Source organism: Megalobrama amblycephala, linkage group LG24 (assembly GCF_018812025.1).
Source record: "Megalobrama amblycephala isolate DHTTF-2021 linkage group LG24, ASM1881202v1, whole genome shotgun sequence".
Taxonomy (NCBI): Eukaryota; Metazoa; Chordata; class Actinopteri; order Cypriniformes; family Xenocyprididae; genus Megalobrama; species Megalobrama amblycephala.
This window is the reverse complement of record NC_063067.1, coordinates 7,574,521-7,595,773: the sequence shown is the minus strand read 5'-3', so window position 1 is coordinate 7,595,773 and position 21,253 is coordinate 7,574,521. Positions and strand designations below refer to the sequence as shown.

Below are 21,253 nucleotides of genomic sequence, written 5' to 3'. Positions count from 1 at the left end.
CATCAGATCCTGTAGGTCAGTTAGTACAGTTTACTGCTGAACAACTCATTTTGTTGGTGTTAAATAACAAAGAAATCGAAAATTAATAGTTAGTTATACATCTTCAATCTCCCCTCGAAGCTCCGACAGTCCTCAGACAAGCTGTCAATCAACTGCGAATCATGACGACATGCCCGTTTTTATAGCATCAAATTGTTAGCTAAAATCTAAATTATCACAAAAACTATGAATTCAATATATATCAGTGTGATAACAACTACCTTAAATGACCAGAACCATCTTTCAGAAAGTTTTATTTGAAGCAGAATTTATTTTTAAGTTTTCACTGAAGTCTCATTCGACTGCATTGAGAGGGCGGGGTTTATGACCTGTACTGCATCCAGCCACCAGGGGGCAATCAAAGAGCCCGCAAGCTTCACTTTTCAGGACGTATGAGACCATAGGTATGAGACACACCCGGGTGTGACGGCGCCATATGGCTTGTCGGACAAAGCAACAGTAACTAAGGGAGGCGGGTCTTTGCGAAGGGTCAATTCACCGCATTGACCAACAAAAAGCTGCTTGGTTGGAAAGTGACCTTCATGCATCGCTAGACTATTGACAATGGACCTTTTTTGGCTTCAAAGTTTCGCTAATGTGAAATGTGTACCTTTAGAAAGATCATCAAATTTGACAGAAAATAGGCTACACATTTTGTCAGATCGCACATTTATATAGTGAAGCACAACAAAGACTAGGGACACAAGCATTTTTAGCGAAAAATGTTTAATCTCTCCTTGATGCATGTTTATTTACACATAATAAATTTGCAAAATAGGAAAGAGCACAATATTTACACAATGAGCATTTAACAGCCAACCTGTCACAGTTGATTCAAGTCTGAAACTCTTCAAAAGGTATCAGAATTAATAAAGTATTAAAATTCTTTAGTTTTCGTTTTCTTTGAAATCTACATGCTCACATTTTGTTCCTACGCTTAAATTAATTCATCCTTCCAAAAAAGGATGGTTTCTTCAATCTGGAAACACCATGAGCGGAAATCAAAAACCGGATTGGTCTTTTGGACTGAGGAGGTGCGTAAGAAAGAGGGCGTGGCTTGACAACGATAAAGAGGCGTATGGAAAGAGATGGACTGTGGGTAATGGAAGAGTCAGAGGCGGACGAGAAAAACGAGGGAGGAGTTGACAAGGCACTCTGTGCGAAACGAAAACTCTGCGAGTCTGAAACACCTTCTGTTCAGCTTGTTTTCCCTCTACAACTTCTCTTTTTTTTGTTTGTTCCTGTACTCAAAATAACTCTCAAAACAAGTGTCGCAAAATAAGAGGCATCACTCAAATACTTTACACAGCCAAATCTTTGAAATGTTAGAATATCTCTAAAGAGTTCCACATGTTCCACAACTCAACATCTAAAAACGATTGAAAATCAAAGATAGCACTCGTCATGAAAATAAACTGAATGAAAAGAAAGGCAAAGACGACATCGAAGTGAAACACATGTCCTGAGACATTACAATGCAACCAGCTGCTTTACAATCACCATCACCAAAGTCCCGCTTAACAAAGCACAAAGCAAAGCACATCGAGATTTTTCCATCCGGAAAACGACAATAGAAAATAAAAAAACATGGCCAGACTGTACATAATGATATGTAGAATGAACATCATCAGCCTTTGGAATCAAAGTAGAACAGCATGCTTGTATTCTCAAATCATTTTGTAATGTCGAAGCATGCAGAAACTCATCTACTGAAAACGAATGTACGGAAGGCCAGACGGAGGGGTGCAAGTCACCTGTAATGCTATACATCCAGCCTTCTCCTTCTACCGTTAGAATTAAGACGTACACATCCAACAGTAGCGTGTATGTTCACTTATAGGAAGTCTATCTATCTATTAGGCTACTTCATTGACGGTTCCTTCCACGTAGCTTGATCTTGCACTAAAACTGATGACAGAAATGATCGCTAAGAGTTTATGAGAGCTAAACACAAACAAGCAAACAAATCCAACATCGATCTAATTCGTTTTCGTTTGACATCTGTGCGAAGGCTGAAAACTAATGCAGTTCTCGAATCTAAAGGGAGATTGTCTTTACCGTGGAAGATACGTTCTAGAGAGTTGTGGAGACCTGCTCCCGGTTGATTAGGAGAAACCGCAATGGCATGAAATCAATAACGTAAACCTTAATCCCAAAATAAATAAATGTGTAAAGAGTGATTCTGTATTACTTTCCCAGCTGGAACGAACCCTGATGTATGGCTGAGGTAAAGCGAGCGAGAACCCGTCAAACGTTCAGTTCGTGTCTCTCACTCTCTCTCTCATTGGGTTTCTGACCTAAATCTTTCAAAGATGTTTCTATCGCATCTCAGAAAGTCTACTTCTGCTTTAATCTCAGTGGAAAGCCAAAGGAGGAAAGACTTTCTCTTGTTTGAACACGACTGACTTTAAGAGAACCGCAGCAGCACATGAAAGCGAGTCACTGCGATACACGTTCTCGCACAGTTACAGACGCTCGCAAGAGAGAAGATAAAGAGAAACTCCAAAACAACCAACCAAGGTGGTGAAGAAAAGTAAAGCAGAACTCGACTTCATCTGCTTGATACCCCTGAAACAGTTTGAGAATCGCTTCACATTTGTATTTGTAACACTGCAAATCACCAATCTGAATAGAAATGAGTTAGTGGACTGTTGAAAAACAAAACGATCAAGATAAAGCACAAAAACTTTTTTTTTTTTTAATGGCATAAGCACGCCAAGTAGCTTATAAGCTCAAATTGAACCAAAAAATAAATAAAAATACTCAATAAAAAGGTTCTATTTCCAAAAAAAAAAAAAAAAAAAAAAAAAAAAAAAAAAAAGCATCTAGTGCTGACACGGTGGCCGTTTAAGAACGTTTCCACCTTTCTGAGCTGAAATCAAATCAACTTTAAGCTTAACTACCGGTTTTTGTGGATGGGTAACATTCATGTATGATCCTTCGGCTTTAAAAACATTGATTTTAAGCTTTTAAAAAACTAAGAGAGATGTGGAACTGCATGGAAATAGCATTTGCTACATTTACAGTGATGTCACAGATCCTTCTCAAAATGCCAGATTGTGACATCATCAGTAACGGAACACATTCTTCGGTTCTTCAATCTCAAGTTTTCCTTCATTCTAGACTGATTTGTGCAAGTTACCGAGGCTTAGAGTGCTCATGTTTTTAATATGAGAAATGAACACAAGATGAAAACGGCCAATTATTAATTATCGATCGAGTTTTTGCACGGAATAGCAAAGAATATGTCCTCAAGTGGCTTTCAGACTGAAACCATAATAGCAATAAAGGTTGAAAAAAGTGTACAAACTAAATACACAGATTCATCCACCAACTAAACAAAGAACCCTTTGTTTTCCGTAAGGACATTTTCCTCCAAAAACACTAGGTACCACATGGGAACACATTTGTCTGAGTTTGTTCTTTTTTGCACATTTTTTTTTTTCACTCTCAGTTCTTCAGTCACTAGGGTAGTCAACATTTAAATCATAACACATTTTATCTAAAGAAAATTGTTTTTTTGCACTAACAACATTCAAATAAAACATGGCACAGGACATTTTTTTGATATTTTTTTCATAGTTCAGTCTTTTTCAAATATCAAATTCATCTTATTCTTTTCTATGTTAAAATGGAAAACTTTGTACGCGTCTTTTCACTCTTTTTGTATAAAAATGCAGTTGTATTTATATATCTATACACATTTATATATATATTTATATCATTTTCATTTGTTGTAGTTCCTGTAAATTGTGCAAATTCAGCAGTAACACAAGTGGCAGGAGACTGGATCAAGTGAGTCCTTCGATCAACCCAAAGAGCAAAAAAAAATAAATGTAAGCGCTAAAACAAAATGCCGTTTGCGGAAAAAAAAAACACACTGCTTTTATCCTTCGTGGGCTTTAAGGTCTTCTGGCTCATAATACAAGACATCCTTGGTGAGTAAAAGCACACAAGCGTGGCTCAACACACTCCGAAACGATAAAAATCCAAAAAACTAAGTCCTATTGGTTGGACATGGCGTCCGGGGAGACATTCTGCTGCGTGTTGAGTTCAAAGGAAGTGATGAAAGAGGACTTCCACCCTGGGCTGAGGGGTCTCCAGTGTACTGCTTCTGTCCTTGCAGTCCATTAGCTTAGTGTGTGTGTGTGTGTGTTTGTGTGTGTTTGTTTGTGTATGTGTGTGCGAGGTTCGGGGATGGGCTCAGGAGGTCAGAGGGAGCCAGCTGAGGTGGGCGGAGAGACGGGGAGGGGGTCCTCAGCTTGCTAGAGCCATGGTGTCGATAACCTGTTCCAGTTTACTGCGCAGTCTCTGTCGCCGAGCTAACTCGTCCTTCTGTAGTGCAGACAGGATCTGTAGAGGAGGAAATGACCTCAGATTAGATTGTTTCACAGTGTAGTTCTTACTTCAGTTGATTTATCAGGCAACAGTCTTGTGTTACAGGTGCAGTATGTAATATTGACAGCAAGTGGTTAAAATGGGTACTGCAGTCCAAATTCAAAAATATAGGAGAGAGCTGTTCCTCCCTGCTCCTCCTCAGACTCGACGCTCACACGGGTTACCAGTTCGAGGACAAGCAACAGGAACGAGCGCAACTGACAATGGAAGGCGATGAGCCTTACACAGATTTTGAGTAGATTTTTTTGCATTTTAATATGCCTCTGGTCATAGAGCTTTTTAGATGGATGGCGAGGCTTTTAAGTCTGGTATAATCTGAAATCTCTGACCCAGTCCGTTTGCTCTAAATACTCTGTTTTTTTTCACCAACTGGCAACCCGGAGTGTCGAAATACTATTGGGTAAACTGGCAGTGGGCAGAATCACACAGACCAAAACAAAAAACAGACATTCCGACACGGAACGCACATTTCAAAAGTACAATAACTGGCTATAGCATCATTACGGAAGAGGATTAGGGCCAAGCAATAATAAAAAAATGAAACCATCTCGAGATTAAAGTTGTTAAATTTCGAGAAAAAACTCGTTACATTTCGAGAAAAAAGTCGAGATAAAATGTTGAGAATAAAGTCAATAAATTACGAGAAAAAATTCGTTAAATTTCGAGAAAAAAGTCAAGATAAAATGTTGAGAATAAAGTCATTAAATTACGAGAAAAAAGTTGTTAAATTACGAGAACAAATTCGTTAAATTTCGAGAAAAATGTCGTTAAATTTCGAGAAAAAAGTCGAGATAAAATGTTGAGAATAAAGTCATTAAATTACGAGAAAAAAGTTGTTAAATTACGAGAACAAATTCGTTAAATTATGAGAAAAATGTCGTTAAATTTCGAGAAAAAAGTCGAGATAAAATGTTGAGAATAAACTCGTTAAGTTACGAGAAAAAACTCGTTAAATTTCGAGAAAAAAAGTCAAGATAAAATGTTGAGAATAAACTCGTTAAATTACAAGAAAAAACTCGTTAAATTTCGAGAAAAAAGTCGAGATAAAATGTTGAGAATAAAGTCATTAAATTATAAGAAAAAAGTTAAATTACGAGAACAAATTTGTTAAATTACGAATTTGTTCTCATAATTTAACGACTTTTTTCTTGTACTTTAATGACTTTATTCTCATAATTTAATAACTTTATTCTCAACATTTTATCTAGACTTTTTTCTTGAAATTTAACGACATTTTTCTCACAATTTAACGAATTTGTTCTCGTAATTTAACAACTTTTTTCTCGTAATTTAATGACTTTATTCTCATCATTTTATCTCGACTTTTTTCTCGAAATTTAACGATTTTTTTCTCGTAATTTAATGACTTTATTCTCAACATTTTATCTCGACTTTTTTCTCGAAATTTAACGATTTTTTTCTCGTAATTTAATGACTTTATTCTCAACATTTTATTTCGACTTTTTGCTCGAAATTTAAGGAGTTTTTTCTCGTAATTTAATAAGTTTATTCTCAACATTTTATTTCGACTTTTTGCTCGAAATTTAACATGTTTTTTCTCAAAATTTAACAACTTTAATCTCGAGATGGTTTTATTTTTTTATTATTGCTTGGCCCTAATCCTCTTCCATACATCATTATGAGAAACAAGTATGTGAACTTAGCATTTTTTCCTAAATATCTGCAAACATATTATGGTATTTTTATGCTGTAGTAAAGTAAAAAAAAAAAAAAAAAAAACATACAGCACCTTTAAAATTTACAATTACATAACTCTCTCTATGGCAGAATACAAATGATAAAAAAACCACAAATAAAGTCTCAATTACACACGTAATGTGGGTATTTTCTCTTTATTTTGTTGCAAAAGTGCTAAAATATTCTTACTGTGTTGGTCAGCAAAAAAAGCACTACACAAATCTAAATTACACCAAATTCTGAACAAAGTCACTGGAACTCATTATATCACAATTACGATTTTGTCAACTCGTAAGTAAACTTCCTAGAGGACTTAAAAACAGCATAAAAGTCAACATGAAAATGTTCGCAACCCATTAAAACTACAACAGGGATTGATTGATTGATCATAAAAAGTCCTTATATGGCAGACTGTTGATGGGGGAGGGGCTAAAAAATAAAGAGGGCTTGATGATGTCAGTTTCAGAGGCAAAGTGAAATTTAGTATTCACAATAATAATAAAGCAATACACAGCACTACTGCTGATTTTTATGTCGACTTTAAAGAAGGAAAGATTCAAACCTACAATCTTTGGTTACCAGTCAAGATCTAACCACCGGGCTTCATCGGTCCCTTTTTTGTGTTTTTCTGTTGATGGAAATGCAAATGTACCGATCGCGGCGCTCCTCAGAAGTTGTTTCCGAAACAGCGAGAGATGCTAACACCCATCTGTGTCGGTTTAACCAAAAAGCAAGCATCTAAACGTAAAGGAAATGGGAAAGAAAAGAGTCTCCAACACCCTCAGCGTCAGATAATGGACTGCTAATTTCCCTCCTGTTTTCACGCAGGTTCAGCGAGGGTGTTCATGTGGACACGTGTGCATCTGGATAATAAAGACTAATGAACATAAACGGCTGTTTAAAACGCAACCAGCTGCAGTGTATTAATGTCAGACAGAGAGAGGGAGAGCCGTTTCATAGAGCAGCAAGATGATGTTTGATGAGTTGTGTTAGACTAAACTTTCCCGAAGGTAAGGAAATGGAAGATGGAAATGAAATCATTTAAAAAGAAACAGGGCTAGGTGCTAACTATGGACACCTTTTTATATCTGCTTAATGGGTGAAGAAACACAGTTGTAAATGTAGGAATAATTATGCAGACCCACTGTGTCTATTTCTTTTCTTTTCTTTTCTTTTCACTAAACACACACACACACACACACACACACACACACACACACACACACACACACACATATTCCTTCATTTCTGTGTGAGGTAGAACTAAATGGTCTCCTTCGGCGGCTCATTATCTCTCCATTTATCCAGCCTGGCTGGAATGAGTCACCGCTTCTGACACATGATCTCGTGTGTGCTGTCAGATGGCGTTACGTGTGAAGGGTTACATGGAGAATACTGTATCTGAGTGGCCATGTATTAAAAGTGTTAGATTTAAGATTTTGCCATTTAACAGCCTATTCTGGCTTGCTTTGTTTGAATTCTGATGTACTAGTCAGAGAAGAAGTCATATCTTTTCCTCTGAAATATCTTCAGAATGACCTACCACATACTATTTTTCAAACAAAACTAGTATGCAGCATTTATGCTGTGTATAGCACGTGAATTTTCAGTAGCTTTTCTTTCTCTTACCTCGTCTTTGTACTTGGTGATGTAGGAGTAGATCTCGTGGAGGGCGCTCATGCTGTTGAACTGGCTCAGGTGGAGTCTGGACTGCTCCGCGAGATAAGCACTCATGTCCTGATCACTGATGGCGGGCATGCGCGCGATATCTGAGTAATACCTGCAGGACGGCAAAACAGCAGGTCCAGATGAGCGTGATGATTTGGGGTCTTTGAAAGTTAATTAAGGACTAATAAGGGAATTTTGTGATAGATGTATCCTAAGCAAAATTTCTGGCCACTTACCTTTCTACCCAATTCTTGTAGTTGGGAATATCTTTAGCGTAGAGCAGCTTATTGGAGGGGGAATCTTTGCCGAGCTTGTGTTCAGATGTGGAGCAGGAGTCCATGAAGGTTTGGGCAACTACGGAGAGACATGCATCCGTGATGCTGTTCTTGTGGATGTCGAACACAAACTGAGGGTTCTTGATCACATTCACCCAGAACCTTAATGGCAAACTGAGGACAAGGGGAAGGAAATGCATAGATAATGAGAACAAAATCTAGCCGATTTCATAAAACCGCTGTTTTGAATGGGATGTTCGAACGGCGTCGCTCCTCACCAGTTGCTCTTCCAGGTGTGCCGAACATCTGAATCTGTGATTTGGTGTTTGTCCGCCTGCTCATCCAGGAAGTCAAACATGTATTTGATGGCGAGAGGGAGGGCACTGCCACGGTGTGCCGTGCTGAATATCGTCTCAAACAAATCATCGACGAATTTCTGTAACGTACCCTGTAGTGAAAGAAAAACAGAAGTGTTTTGACAATTACTCAAAACTCTCAATGAATATGACTGTTAAATGTCTAATTTCATATACAATAAATATAAAATCAGTGGTTCTCAACTGGTTTTGCCCCCAAGACCAAGATTTTAAGTTGCACCAACATACCTAAATTTATCATACAAAATGAAAAAAATATTGAAATGGTATATTAATCGCCATCAACTGCATAAGTCCAACAATGTGCAAATATTAACATGAAATATATTGTAGAGTATGACTGTTAATGTCATCAACAAAAGATATGGGAAACGATTTTCTCATCTATTTTAATCGTTTAAAGGTGCCGTAGAACGTGTTTTCAAAAGATGTAATATAAGTCTAAGGTGTCCCCTGAATGTGTCTGTGAAGTTTCAGCTAAAAATACCCCATAGATTTTTTTTAATTCATTTTTTAACTGCCTATTTTGGGGCATCATTAAATATGCGCCGATTCAGGCTGCGGCCCCTTTAAATTCTCGTGCTCCCTGCCCCCGAGCTCGTGACTGCCTTAAACAGCATAAACAAAGTTCACACAACTAATATAACCCTCAAAATGGATCTTTACAAAGTGTTCGTCATGCTACATGTCTAATCGCGTAAGTATGGTATTTATTTGGATGTTTACATTTGATTCTGAATGAATTTGAGGCTGTGCTCCGTGGCTAAAGCTAACATTACACACTGTTGGAGAGATTTATAAAGAATGAAGCTGTGTTTATGAATTATACAGACTGCAAGTGTTTAAAAAATGAAAATAACGACGGCTCTTGTCTCCGTGAATACAGTAAGAAACGATGGTAACTTTAACCACATTTAACAGTACATTAGCAACATGCTAACGAAACATTTAGAAAGACAGTTTACAAATATCACTAAAAATATCATGTAATGATGGATCATGTCAGTTATTATCGCTCCATCTGCCATTTTTCGCTATTGTTTTTGCTTGCTTACCTAGTCTGATGATTCAGCTGTGCACATCCAGACGTTAATACTGGCTGCCCTTGTGTAATGCCCTGAACATGAGCTGGCATATGCAAATATTGGGGGCGTACATATTAATGATCCCGACTGTTACGTAACAGTCGGTGTTATGTTGAGATTCGCCTGTTTTCCGGAGGTCTTTTAAACAAATGAGATTTATATAAGAAGGAGGAAACAATGGAGTTTGAGACTCACTGTATGTCATTTCCATGTACTGAACTCTTGTTATTTAACAATGCCAAGGTAAATTCAATTTTTAATTCTAGGGCACCTTTAACTATTTTTATATATATTTTAATGTATTTAATTTTAATTTTAATTTATTTAATTTTATTTAATGCGCAAGATTATAGTTGGATTTTATTATTTGGATTTAGCATCTTTTTTCTCCCCGAGCTGACAACCACTGTATTAAAAATGACAGAACTTTGACCCACAGAAAATGCTGAAAACAAGCATTTTCCTAATGATCACAATGGCTACTTGCACAAAATCGCTACTTGCAAAAACTTACTAAAGGCCTAAAATCGCTAAAGACCCTCGAGCAGCCAAACCGGAGATGTCGGTTTATTCATCATGTCTGAGAGCAGGAGAACAGCAGTGGCTCTCAGATAATATGGAGTGTGTTGATTAGGATGCTGGTGTGTGCGTGTGTGTGTGTGTGTGTGCGAGACAGACAGACACAGTCCGCGTGGTTTCCCAGCATTCATTCCGCGCTCTGTCACCACGCACCATGAAGCACTCGATCCACAACAAATTACCTGTCTCCTGCTGTTCTCTTCCGCTCCAGCATTACATTTATCTATCGTTTTTTATTATGTATCAAAATTGACCACCCGAGAGGCTTGTAAACATATTCTGATTTCATTTTTTCCTAGCCTAACAATTAGGAGGCAAAGCAATAAGCTACAGAACCAAGAAACAGGGAGAGAGAGGAATGAGGGAGGAAGACAGAAAGGAAAAATGAGATAGCAAGAATATTATATTGTGTCCTAACCAGGTGCGATATGACGAGATTCAAGCAATTTGTCTGTCAACACTGAATGCGGTTCTGTGAGGTGACACAATCGCAGCCAATCAGAACATATTTGATGTTTAATATGCAGTAGAATTTTGGAGATTCACATTGGGCAGGACTTCATGGAATACCAGAAATAGAAACCAGGCAATCAACAAAATGCCCTGTCCATCATTGCATGTTGCATTTGGTTAGGATAAAAGCACAATTTTGCATCGTCTTTATCATCCTCAAAACTTCAAGACGGACAGACTAAAGCCCCCTTCAATATATCAGCAACATGCAATGACAAAACAATATGATCCCATTCATTTTCAATGGAAAGCTGGCGTCAGCAACCGTTGTTGACCGGAAGCGATGCGACAAATGTTTAACTTTATGCAAATGAAAAACGACTTTCAGGAGAGACAACCAATAGGAGTGAAGTCAGTGGAGCGCACGTGGCAGTAGCAAGATGGAAGAGAATTTGGTGGTTCAGTCGGCGGTACTTGCCTTGAGTGGTTTTGTGAACCCAGATAGACCGGCGCTTGGACTTTCGCTCCAGATAAACAGCCGCGACGGCAAAGAGCACTTGCTGTTTCTCGTTCATCTTTAATATTAAGCATTTTATGTACTGATTCCATTTATATTGAGTCTTTTCCCTCCAAAATGTTTGGTTTTTAGCGGCAAGAAAATTGATCGGTTGTCTACAACATGGAATAGCATCCGTGAATGTCATTCACAAAAGTTATTAGGCAACCAGTAGTGGGAACGCCCACTAGCGACCTTGCCTCCAGCCACTGGCGACATGCAGCGACAAAGCAGTGTGAACACAGCTTAAAGATCACCTTAAATAATAAGAAAACCTCATGAAAGCTCACCTTGGTGGCCAGCAGTCGTGTCAGGTAGATTTCCGACACCATCTTGCTCCCCCGATCACCCTCGCGCTGATCTGCGTGGTCGTGGTTCTTGACGAGGTGCCAGAGCTTGGTACCGCTCTCTAGATCGGGCGTGATCATGGGCGTCCTGGACCGCAGACTGTCTGGGCTGCTGGCCGTCCTCAGCATGCTCTCTGAAGAGAAAGATAGAGTCAATCATCAAATGATTTCCAGCATTTTATAACATGGATAGCTCTATTTGCTAGGTGAAGGAACTATAATAGCTAAGTGTTTTTTCATATTCACCCAGCTGTGGTTAGAGAATCAGACTGGTAACCCGAAGTTTTCTCAATACCGGCAGGAAATGACTGAGGTGCCCTTGAGCAAGGCATCTAACCCCCAACCGCTCCCTGATCCTAATGCGTGTGCACTAACTTGGATGGGTTAGATGCAGAGGACAAATTCAGAGTATGTGTTACCATACTTGGCCTTCACATGCCACTTTCACTTTCACTTTAGTGAATACTGATGTGTTTTTATCATGTTCCTAATACTGCTGATATTTTATAAAAGCAATACGCCATATAAAATGCCATGCGTTACAGTAATTTTACCTTTGTCAAATGTGTTATAGACACTCAAACAGCATTAAAATCACTGTAACGCACAGCCTCTCAAGGCTTATTGCTTTTATTTCATCATAACCTGGAAGGTTCAGAAATCTCTGGCAGTATCGAACCCATACATATAATACAAAAAGAAAACCTAAACAGCATAAAAGTCACATCGGCGGTTGTAAATCAGGTCCGGCGGTCTCTTCTATCTGATGAGCAGTCGGCTGCTAAATACCCAGGAGTTACACATCAAAGATGAGTGCAGAGAGGAGCTGAGCTCTGGCTAATGGATGGTTAAGCACAGTAATCTGTCTGAGGATAAGGCATTCTGGGTAAGGATCATTTCCTGTGGATGCCCTAAACTACAATGAATATACTGCATCTGCAGAATCCATCAAAAACTCCCTCAGGTTTATTCTATCCTTAAGTGGCAAGTGGGAGTGAAAGATAGAGTCCCGCGTCTGGAGTCTAGTTAATCAGTCACAGACTGGCAGGCCGGCGTGCTTGAAAGAAACAGCCACTGTAAGCTTAATTCAGCCTCTCGCAGTGCTTTTATATTACACCGCATAAAAAAGTCAAGGCTTAGAAAAACATAATAGTAAAAAAGCAAATAAATAATAAATAAAGGAATAAATAAACCAGGAAATGAGAATTTTTAAGCAACACAGAGACCACAAGATAATGGAGATAAACACTAATGGCTGAGACTTAGACAACACAAATACATGAACACAGACCCTCATGCACTGTGGCAGAACACAATTCATAATGTAATGCAAGTGTGTGTTGCGTTTGTAGTGTTGCCACAAGGATGGGCATTAGCATAAACGGTCTTCTACAGTCAATTTTCTAGTTCGAATCAACCACTGACAGAGTAAGTTTTCAGACGTGTAGCTACAGTAACTGAAAATCAACAAGTTCAACACAAGACATTTCAAAGTAACTATAACCCTCCATGGTACATGTAAAATACAACCACATGCTTACAATGCTTTCGCTAATCATAGACCAATATTCCAGACGGATGGCCCGATATTTGGCCGCTTAGAGACTGATTTAAGTGTACTGTGTAGAAAGTAAAAGTTCTCGGTAACGCTTTATAATAAGTATACAGTAACAAAGCACTTAATCATTTGAAAACTATTTAATTAATAGTTTATAAACTGTAGTTTATAAAGGAACTCTTAATACTAGGTTGGTTTAAAGCACTTAATGACATTTTCCAATATTCTGAGACCTAATCTAAAGTGAGAACTATTTACAGGTAATAATTTGTTAAAGCATTATCTAACTCTTCATATATGAGCTAATTAAACAATAATCATTTGTTAATTGAAATGACAATGAATGAAGAACACACTATTTGTATATAGTCTTTCAATGTATAAACTACCGTTTAAATAAACTATTAAATAACTAGAAACTAATAGTTTGCAAATGATTTGTAAATACTATTACAAAATTTGGAAGTAATGATTTTTTTTTTGTGCATTAAATTGATCAAAAGAGACATTTATACTTATTAAAGACATTTATAATGTTACAAAAGAATTTGATTTCAAATAAATGCTGTTCTTTTGAACTTTCTTTTAATCAAAGAAATCTGAAAAAATATTAAGCAGCCCAACTTTTTTTCAACATCGATAATTTTTTGTGTGTGTGCGCACCAAATCAGCATATTAGAATGATTTCTGAAGGATCATGTGACACTGAAGTAATGAAGAACTGGAGTAATGATGCTGAAAATTCAGCTTTGCATCACAGGAATAAAGTCCATTTTTAAACACATTAAAATAGAAAACGGTAAGTAGTTTTTCTTTTACTGTATTTTTGATTAAAAAATGCAGCCTTGGAGAGTATAAGATAGTTCTTTCAAAAATGTTACCTATCACAAACTTAACAAATGTGTATATGTTATTTGTATATGTTACTTTCTAGATATTGATATCAGCAAAAAAAACAAAAAAAACAACATATTGGTCGTCTGCTGCCCAAACAACTGCCTTTGCAGATGTGTTTCTATATTTTTATGAGTTTGTTTCTGGTTGAACAGGCCATTCACACTTGCACAGTGCTAGCAACGTGCAAGTGTTTGTATCTCGTTCCTCAGTGCGACACAAATTGCATATAATGTTCAGCTCAGGGTAATAAAGGATGACACGAATATATAAAAATACCCAGTGAGCAGTCTGAAATAAGACTTCCTCTGTTCTCTCCTGCGGCTTGTGAATGCATCGTTCATTATTAATGGTACGAGTGTCAAACTTCATTACGGAGGCCCAGGGAGATGCATATCTGTCCAGTGCTCTTATCGCCATGTCCATTCTGGAGGCTGGGGAGGAATGTTCATTTGAGTATCGAAGATATGAATCCACTTCCTGTACCGAGGGATTTGGAACAATGTTCAAAGGTATTTTGGTGAGCTTACATATCCAGGAAATCAAGTAAAGAAAGATCACGTAATAACAACGATCTGCATCGGCGTCACTCTGACACCACAGCGACTGCGGTAACCGCTGCCGTTTCCATGGCAACGGGCGAAACACGACTTGAACAACAATACGAATGTGTGTCCAGTGTTTGAGCACTCAGAGAATTATCCGAGACATGAAGCCCCCTCTCAAAGGGAAATATAATGGACGTCTGCCATGAGAGAGCCATGGCTTGAGTGCAGGTAATTCTGCGGCAATCACGGAAACTCGCTTCTGAGGAGGACAGACAACATTAAACAGCTTTTTCTCTCTGATCCGCTTTCCTTTTTTTGGGTTGAGGAACAAAACACCTTCAGTTCTGTGCTATCATCACCTCTTATTTGCACAAACACCCAAAGTGCTCGGAAAACAAAACAAAATCATCACAAAGAATAGTGAAAAACATCAAGTCCGCCAGCTTTTTGAAATCGAGACACGAGGACACGATCCTGGTGCGAGTCCTCATTTTCAGGGGAAAATGGAGGCCAGTAAGCTTCTGGGGGGCAATAAATACAAATCTCTCGCATGAATATGGCAGACGTGATCTTGCTCTTCTGAAGAAAGTCTCTGAGGAGATGAGATGCGGAAGTTCTGAGGGGAACATCAAAACAGGAAGTTGAGACAGAGTTCTTACCGTATCTGCTGAGGGACTTGGTGAAGGTGGACGAGTTTGAGATGTTGTATGCAGAGTTTTGCTTTGGCACCAGGGCGATAACAGAGCCATCTGTTACCTGAGGACAGTGAGGAACTCAACATTACTGCGAAACTCTCCAAAAACACATTCGCAGACACATTTAATCTATATTGTGAACTATAATCTGCAAATCAAAGATATATTATATCACAATACTACAAATCATAATGGATGTACACTGCCAGTGTAATGGCTGCTGAAAATTCAGCTTTGCATCACATGAATAAATAAATAAATAAATAATAATAATAATAATAACAATAATAATAATTATATATATATATCGTAGAACGTCTTTTTAAAATATGTAATAAAAGTCTAAGGTGTCCCCTGAATGTGTCTGTGAAGTTTCAGCTCAAAATACCCCATAGATTTTTTTAATTAATTTTTTTAACTGCCTATTTTGGGGCATCATTAAATATGCGCCGATTCAGGCTGCGGCCCCTTTAAATTCTCGTGCTCCACGCCCCTGGAGCTCGCGCTTGCCTTAAACAGCATAAACAAAGTCCACACAGCTAATATAACCCTCAAAATGGATCTTTACAAAGTGTTCGTCATGCTACATGTCTAATCGCGTAAGTATATTATTTATTTGGAGATTTACATTTGATTCTGAATGAGTTTGATAGTGCTCCATGGCTAAAGCTAACAGTTGTGTTTATGAATTATACAGACTGCAAGTGTTGATGAAAATATGAAAATAGCGACGGCTCTTGTCTCCGTGAATACAGTAAGAAACGATGGTAACTTTAACCACATTTAACAGTACATTAGCAACATGCTAACAAAAGATTTAGAAAGACAATTTACAAATATCACTAAAAATATCATGTAATCATGGATCATGTCAGTTATTATTGCTCCATCTGCCAATTTTCGCTTTTGTCCTTGCTTGCTTACCTAGTCTGTTGATTCACCTGTGCAGATCCAGACGTTAATACTGGCTGCCCTTGTCTAATGCCTTGAACATGAGCTGGCATATGCAAATATTGGGGGCGTACATATTAATGATCCCAACTGTTACGTAACAGTCGGTGTTATGTTGAGATTCGCCTGTTTTTCTGAGGTCTTTTAAACAAATGAGATTTATATAAGGAGGAGGAAACAATGGAGTTTGAGACTCAATGCATGTCTTTTCCATGTACTGAACTCTTGTTATTTAACTATGCCAAAGTAAATTCAATTTTTAATTCTAGGGCACCTTTAATAAGTTATTTTACTGTATTTTTGATCAAATAAATGCAGCCTTTATGAGCATAAATCATAATTATTCCAAACTTTTGACCGGCAGTGTATGACATTTGAATAAAATGTCAACTTGATCATGTTTTGTAGTTAAGACCATAAAACAACTTTTAAATGTCCACTTTATTTGACCAGTGAGTTTCCATGACTTTTACAGTCATTCATGATTTATGCGTATGTATTTTTAAAATAATTTTACATTACCATCTGTATGCCAGTAAACAATCCTTGGAATTTAGAGATTATATTTTACAAAAGTCTCCAAAAGAAAGAAAGAAAAAAAAAAAATCACTACAGAGATTTATATGATTTCTAATGTTTTAATAAATTTCCATGATGATCCAGGCCTGGCAAAAAAAAAAAAAAAAAAAAAAACTGCAAAGTTTTTCATGACCATGGGAACCCTGAATAGTGTCATGCTCAGAATACACCACCTAATTCTGACATTCTTTGACCATAACATCTTTATTTTCCTTATTATTGCTCAGGTGTGGACAGTGACCGTACCTGATAGTGTGCTAGTGTGTTCAGGCGTTTCCAGTCATTATCAATCTTAGTAGTGACATCCTCATCCTGCAGAATGATCCTCGCCAGTCGCCCCTGGCGCCACTCTTCAACAGAAAACAAGATGAAGGTGTGTGTCAATGAGAATGCTGACATTTCATGTTTTAAAAAACAGTATTTGCTTATTTATGAATACATTTTCCTATTGAGGACGTCCCCAAATGCCTCCCAAAGAAAGTTTTGTCATATTTAGCTCAGTTTTGGGGACAATTTTGTACTCGAACTCAAGCTATGCGTGTACACACGGACATCACTCCCACAGCAAGGACGACTGACCACTTGAGGGAAGCTTTCCTCTTTAGAAATGCTTCATTTAGAGCACATAACCTTGTGCAGACCTTGTCCGAATCTCCCTGTGCAGAGCGAAGTCACTTTTCCTAGCTGAAAAGATATGAAAACATGAACTGGCTGTTAACAGAGGCTGAGTGACAAGTCTGACTCCGGGTCAGATCTAAATGACGGATCTGATCAAGGTCATGGGAATGACTATTGTAAGCCTCTTACAAGCAAACCGTTCCAATAAACAACCTTCCTGTTTGTTTGTTTGTTTGTTTGTTGCAGGGGAAATCGCAGTTTCTTATTTCGAAACAGGTTCTGAAAGACAACTGCCAAGGAGCAGAGCAAAGCCAGAAGAGATCTGCAGCTGATAGCATCACTCAGTCTGAGCCAGATGACAATCATGTTGGGAACTGCTCTAGCTAATGGGATCTTGCCGTGGATGATATGGTTCAGTGTCTATTTCCCTGGTGCCCACAACGGTGACTTCAGCATCCATTTATATCAAGCTGCTGATAAGTTGAACATTTGTATCAGCTGACAGTACCTGCTCTAAACAGAGGCATTTGATTACAAGAACGTACAATAGGGATGTTAATAATTTTGTTTAATAATTTAATTAAGCTTATCAACCGTCAATTAATGAGTTTAGCACAGAAATGATCAGTAATCATAATCTGTCTATAAATAACGCTTATGTACTCTGTTCCTCTATCAGCCTTCCTGTATCATTTCCTGTATTCATGCATATTACTGAGTTCAATTAAATGCATACTAAGCTTAAATGTATTCAGCTTCAGTGGACTGAATATTTATAAAAAATAAAATAAATTGCAAAATTCACATTAAGTATAATATATTAAGTAGAATACAGTTACTATGTACAGTGCTCAGCGAAAAAAAGAGTACACCCCCTTTGAAAAGTAACATTTTAAACAATATCTCAATATTTCTTTTATATAACATCTGTTTAACTTATAACATGAAAGTAAGGTTAATGATATAAATTAGAGAACAATATTTTCAGTTTTACTCAAATTAGGGTGATGCAAAAATGAGTACACCCCACTGAAAGTCTCTGGAGCAAAGCTACATTTTAGACTACAAATGTCTAATTTAACAAGAATTCAACCACAGGTGAGTCTAATTATTCATTACACAGGTGTCCAGCAGACAGTTGACTATAAAAGGGTGTTAAAACCCCTTCCTATTTCATACTGTCAGCAATGGCACCACATGGAAGAGAAATTTCACAAAACCCGAGAAAGAAAATAATTTCCTTACACCAGAAAGGTGCAGGATACAAGACTTATCAGTCAGAATACTGTTGCAAAAGGATGGAACTGCAACTATCTCAGAGACGTCCAGGTCACCCACAGAAGTTAACACCTCGACAGGAGCGTCTTCTGATGAGAAGGGTTGAAGAAAATCGGCATGCAAGCTCACTGCAGTTATCTAAAGAAGTAGAAAGCCAAACTGGGGTGACTATTTCCCATGACACAATACGGCGTACACTGCAGAGGAATGGCATGCATGGGTGCCGTCCATGAAAGAAGCCTCTCCTAAAGCACAGGCACAAAAAAGCCCGCCTAGAGTTTGCCAGGGCCCATGCTGACAAAGATGAAGACTACTGGGACTCTATACTCTGGAGTGATGAGACCAAGATAAATGTTTTTGGAACTGATGGCTTCAAAACTGTATGGCGTCACAAAGGTGAGGAATACAAAGAAAAATGCATGGTGCCTACAGTGAAACATGTTGGTGGCAGTGTCCTTATGTGGGGCTGCATGAGTGCTGCTGGTGTCGGGAGCTGCATTTCATTAATGGCATCATGAATTCACAGATGTACTGCTCTATACTGAAAGAGAAGATGCTACCATCACTCTGTGCCATTGGTCGTCATGCACTTTTCCAACATGACAATGATCCTAAACACATTTCTGAAGAAGAACAGGGTGAAAGTGATTCAGTGGCTCCTGATCTGAACCCAATCGAACACCGATGGGGAATTCTAAAGAGACAAGTTGAGCATCACTCTCCATCCAGCATCCAGTCTCTAAAAGAGGTCATTCTTGAAGAATGGAAAAAAGACAGATGTTGCAAAACGTCGCCAACTTGTTCGTTCCCTGCCTAGAAGACTTGGTGCTGTCATTAAAAATCATGGAGGCCATACAAAGTACTTTTGTGGGGTGTACTCATTTTTGCTTCACCCTAATTTGAATAAAACTGAAAAATTTATAAGCTAAGTTATATTATTAACCTTACTTTCATGTTATAAGTTAAACAGATGGTATATTAAACTTAATCTTGTCAACATTTTGGAAATTGTTTTTGTGTTCATTGAGATACTGTTTAAAATGTTACTTTTCAAAGCTTATATATATATATTTGGATTCTTCCACATGCATTTTGTGGTATTAATGTCAACATTTAAATCGATTGATTAATCAATAATTATTTGAATAACTGATTAATTGACATACCTAACATGCAATATTTCACTGACATACTGTATTCACCTAAAGCATAACAGCTCTGCCACCCACTCATCCAAACGGCAAATCTCTCTAGGGCTTTTCACGCTGCATTTAACCCTGGGTTATCGTCTTTTTAACCCTGGGTAAGGCCACCTTCAACCTCAGTTTATGCAACATTTCACTCTTGTAATTATGAAAGGGGGTTAGCACCACTTTTAACCCTAGGATATTGAATCCTCCCCGACTGCAGCAGCAAAGGTACACACTATAAAGTGTGAAATGATGCAGTGCTAGAATGTTACAACAAATTATTTAGCAACAGACAACTAATCACAAAGTGCCTCATTGCTGACCTCATTAAATATTCATGTGCTTTGCACAGCCACAGAAACTTTTACTTGAACATGAAAACATTTTCACAGATGGACAACCAGTTATTAAAACCAATCAATCTTATTGACCTCATAAATATGCAAATAAGAACATTAACCCAGGGTTTCCAAATGTAGAGTATGAACCTAACTGCCCAGGATTAATTGCAAACCAGGGCAAAGTGTTGAACAGTGTAAAAAATGAAACAAGTTAAGCCAGGATTTTGCTATCCAGGGTTTAGAATTACCTAATGATTCTTTCTCAAGAGTTTCTCAAGAGCTCTTACCCAGGTCCATGTCTCCAGCTTTGGGTCTCTGTGAGTAGGGGCTTCCTTTATACACAGCGTCCAGAAGCTTCTCTTTCACCTGGGTGATTGTATCACAGTTCAGGCATTTCACCGTCACCTCTGGGCCATTCTCATTCTCCGGGTTCACACAATGAAGTGTCTAAAAAAAGACAAGATAAATCAGTCTGGGCGATTTATAATTAGCTTCTAGTTTGAGCAGTTAAAGCGCTCAGTAATGTAAAGACAAGTCGAAAACACCACGGCTCTGTTCTGAAACCAACTGAGCTGTCTAGATGTGCAGCTGCCTTCTAAAAAAGCTCATAAGTGACTGATTTGGAATACTCTACATTTGGAACTCCATCAGCCAGGAGAATAAACACTCTAAATAAAGCGCACTGAGAATCAACTCAATTAATTCCTTAAGTTTCTTGTTAGCATGTTGGTAAGGTAACAGCATAATACTCTAAGCAAATACATATTTTGAAAAATAGCATTAAAAAAAACCTTTCGGTAAAGCTTTCATGACAGGAGTGCACCTACGATACCTCTAGGTTTTCCCTGCATGTGGTCTTTGTTAAATCAGCAGAAGGAACGGTCAGCAAAATGTAGGAAGCTAAAGTTAATACACTTTAGGGCTTTTCACACTGCACTTAACCCTGGGTTATCGTTGTTCTAAAGCCCACTTTTACCCCGAGAAAAGGAACATTTCACACTTGTAATTTAGAATCAGGGTTAACAACACTATTGGACTCACAGAAACGCTGCATCATTTCATTGTTTTAAGGGGAAAATGTCAACTGGTGACAATTTTAGTCTTATATTTATAGAATGTAAAGCCC

General features: G+C 38.0%; 1 protein-coding gene across 1 annotated transcript in view; it reads right to left on the bottom strand.

The window, feature by feature from the left end:
• Positions 1-748: 748 nt before the first annotated feature.
• The window catches only part of plxna1a (plexin A1a), a 260,833-nt gene continuing 240,328 nt past the window's right edge, over positions 749-21,253 (bottom strand). Inside the window, 8 exon segments of the mRNA XM_048179014.1 lie at positions 749-4,392; positions 7,765-7,915; positions 8,040-8,252; positions 8,357-8,526; positions 11,419-11,609; positions 15,135-15,231; positions 16,947-17,050; positions 20,415-20,574. Coding sequence (XP_048034971.1) covers positions 4,297-4,392; positions 7,765-7,915; positions 8,040-8,252; positions 8,357-8,526; positions 11,419-11,609; positions 15,135-15,231; positions 16,947-17,050; positions 20,415-20,574 — 1,182 coding nt within the window. The 3' untranslated portion in view covers positions 749-4,296.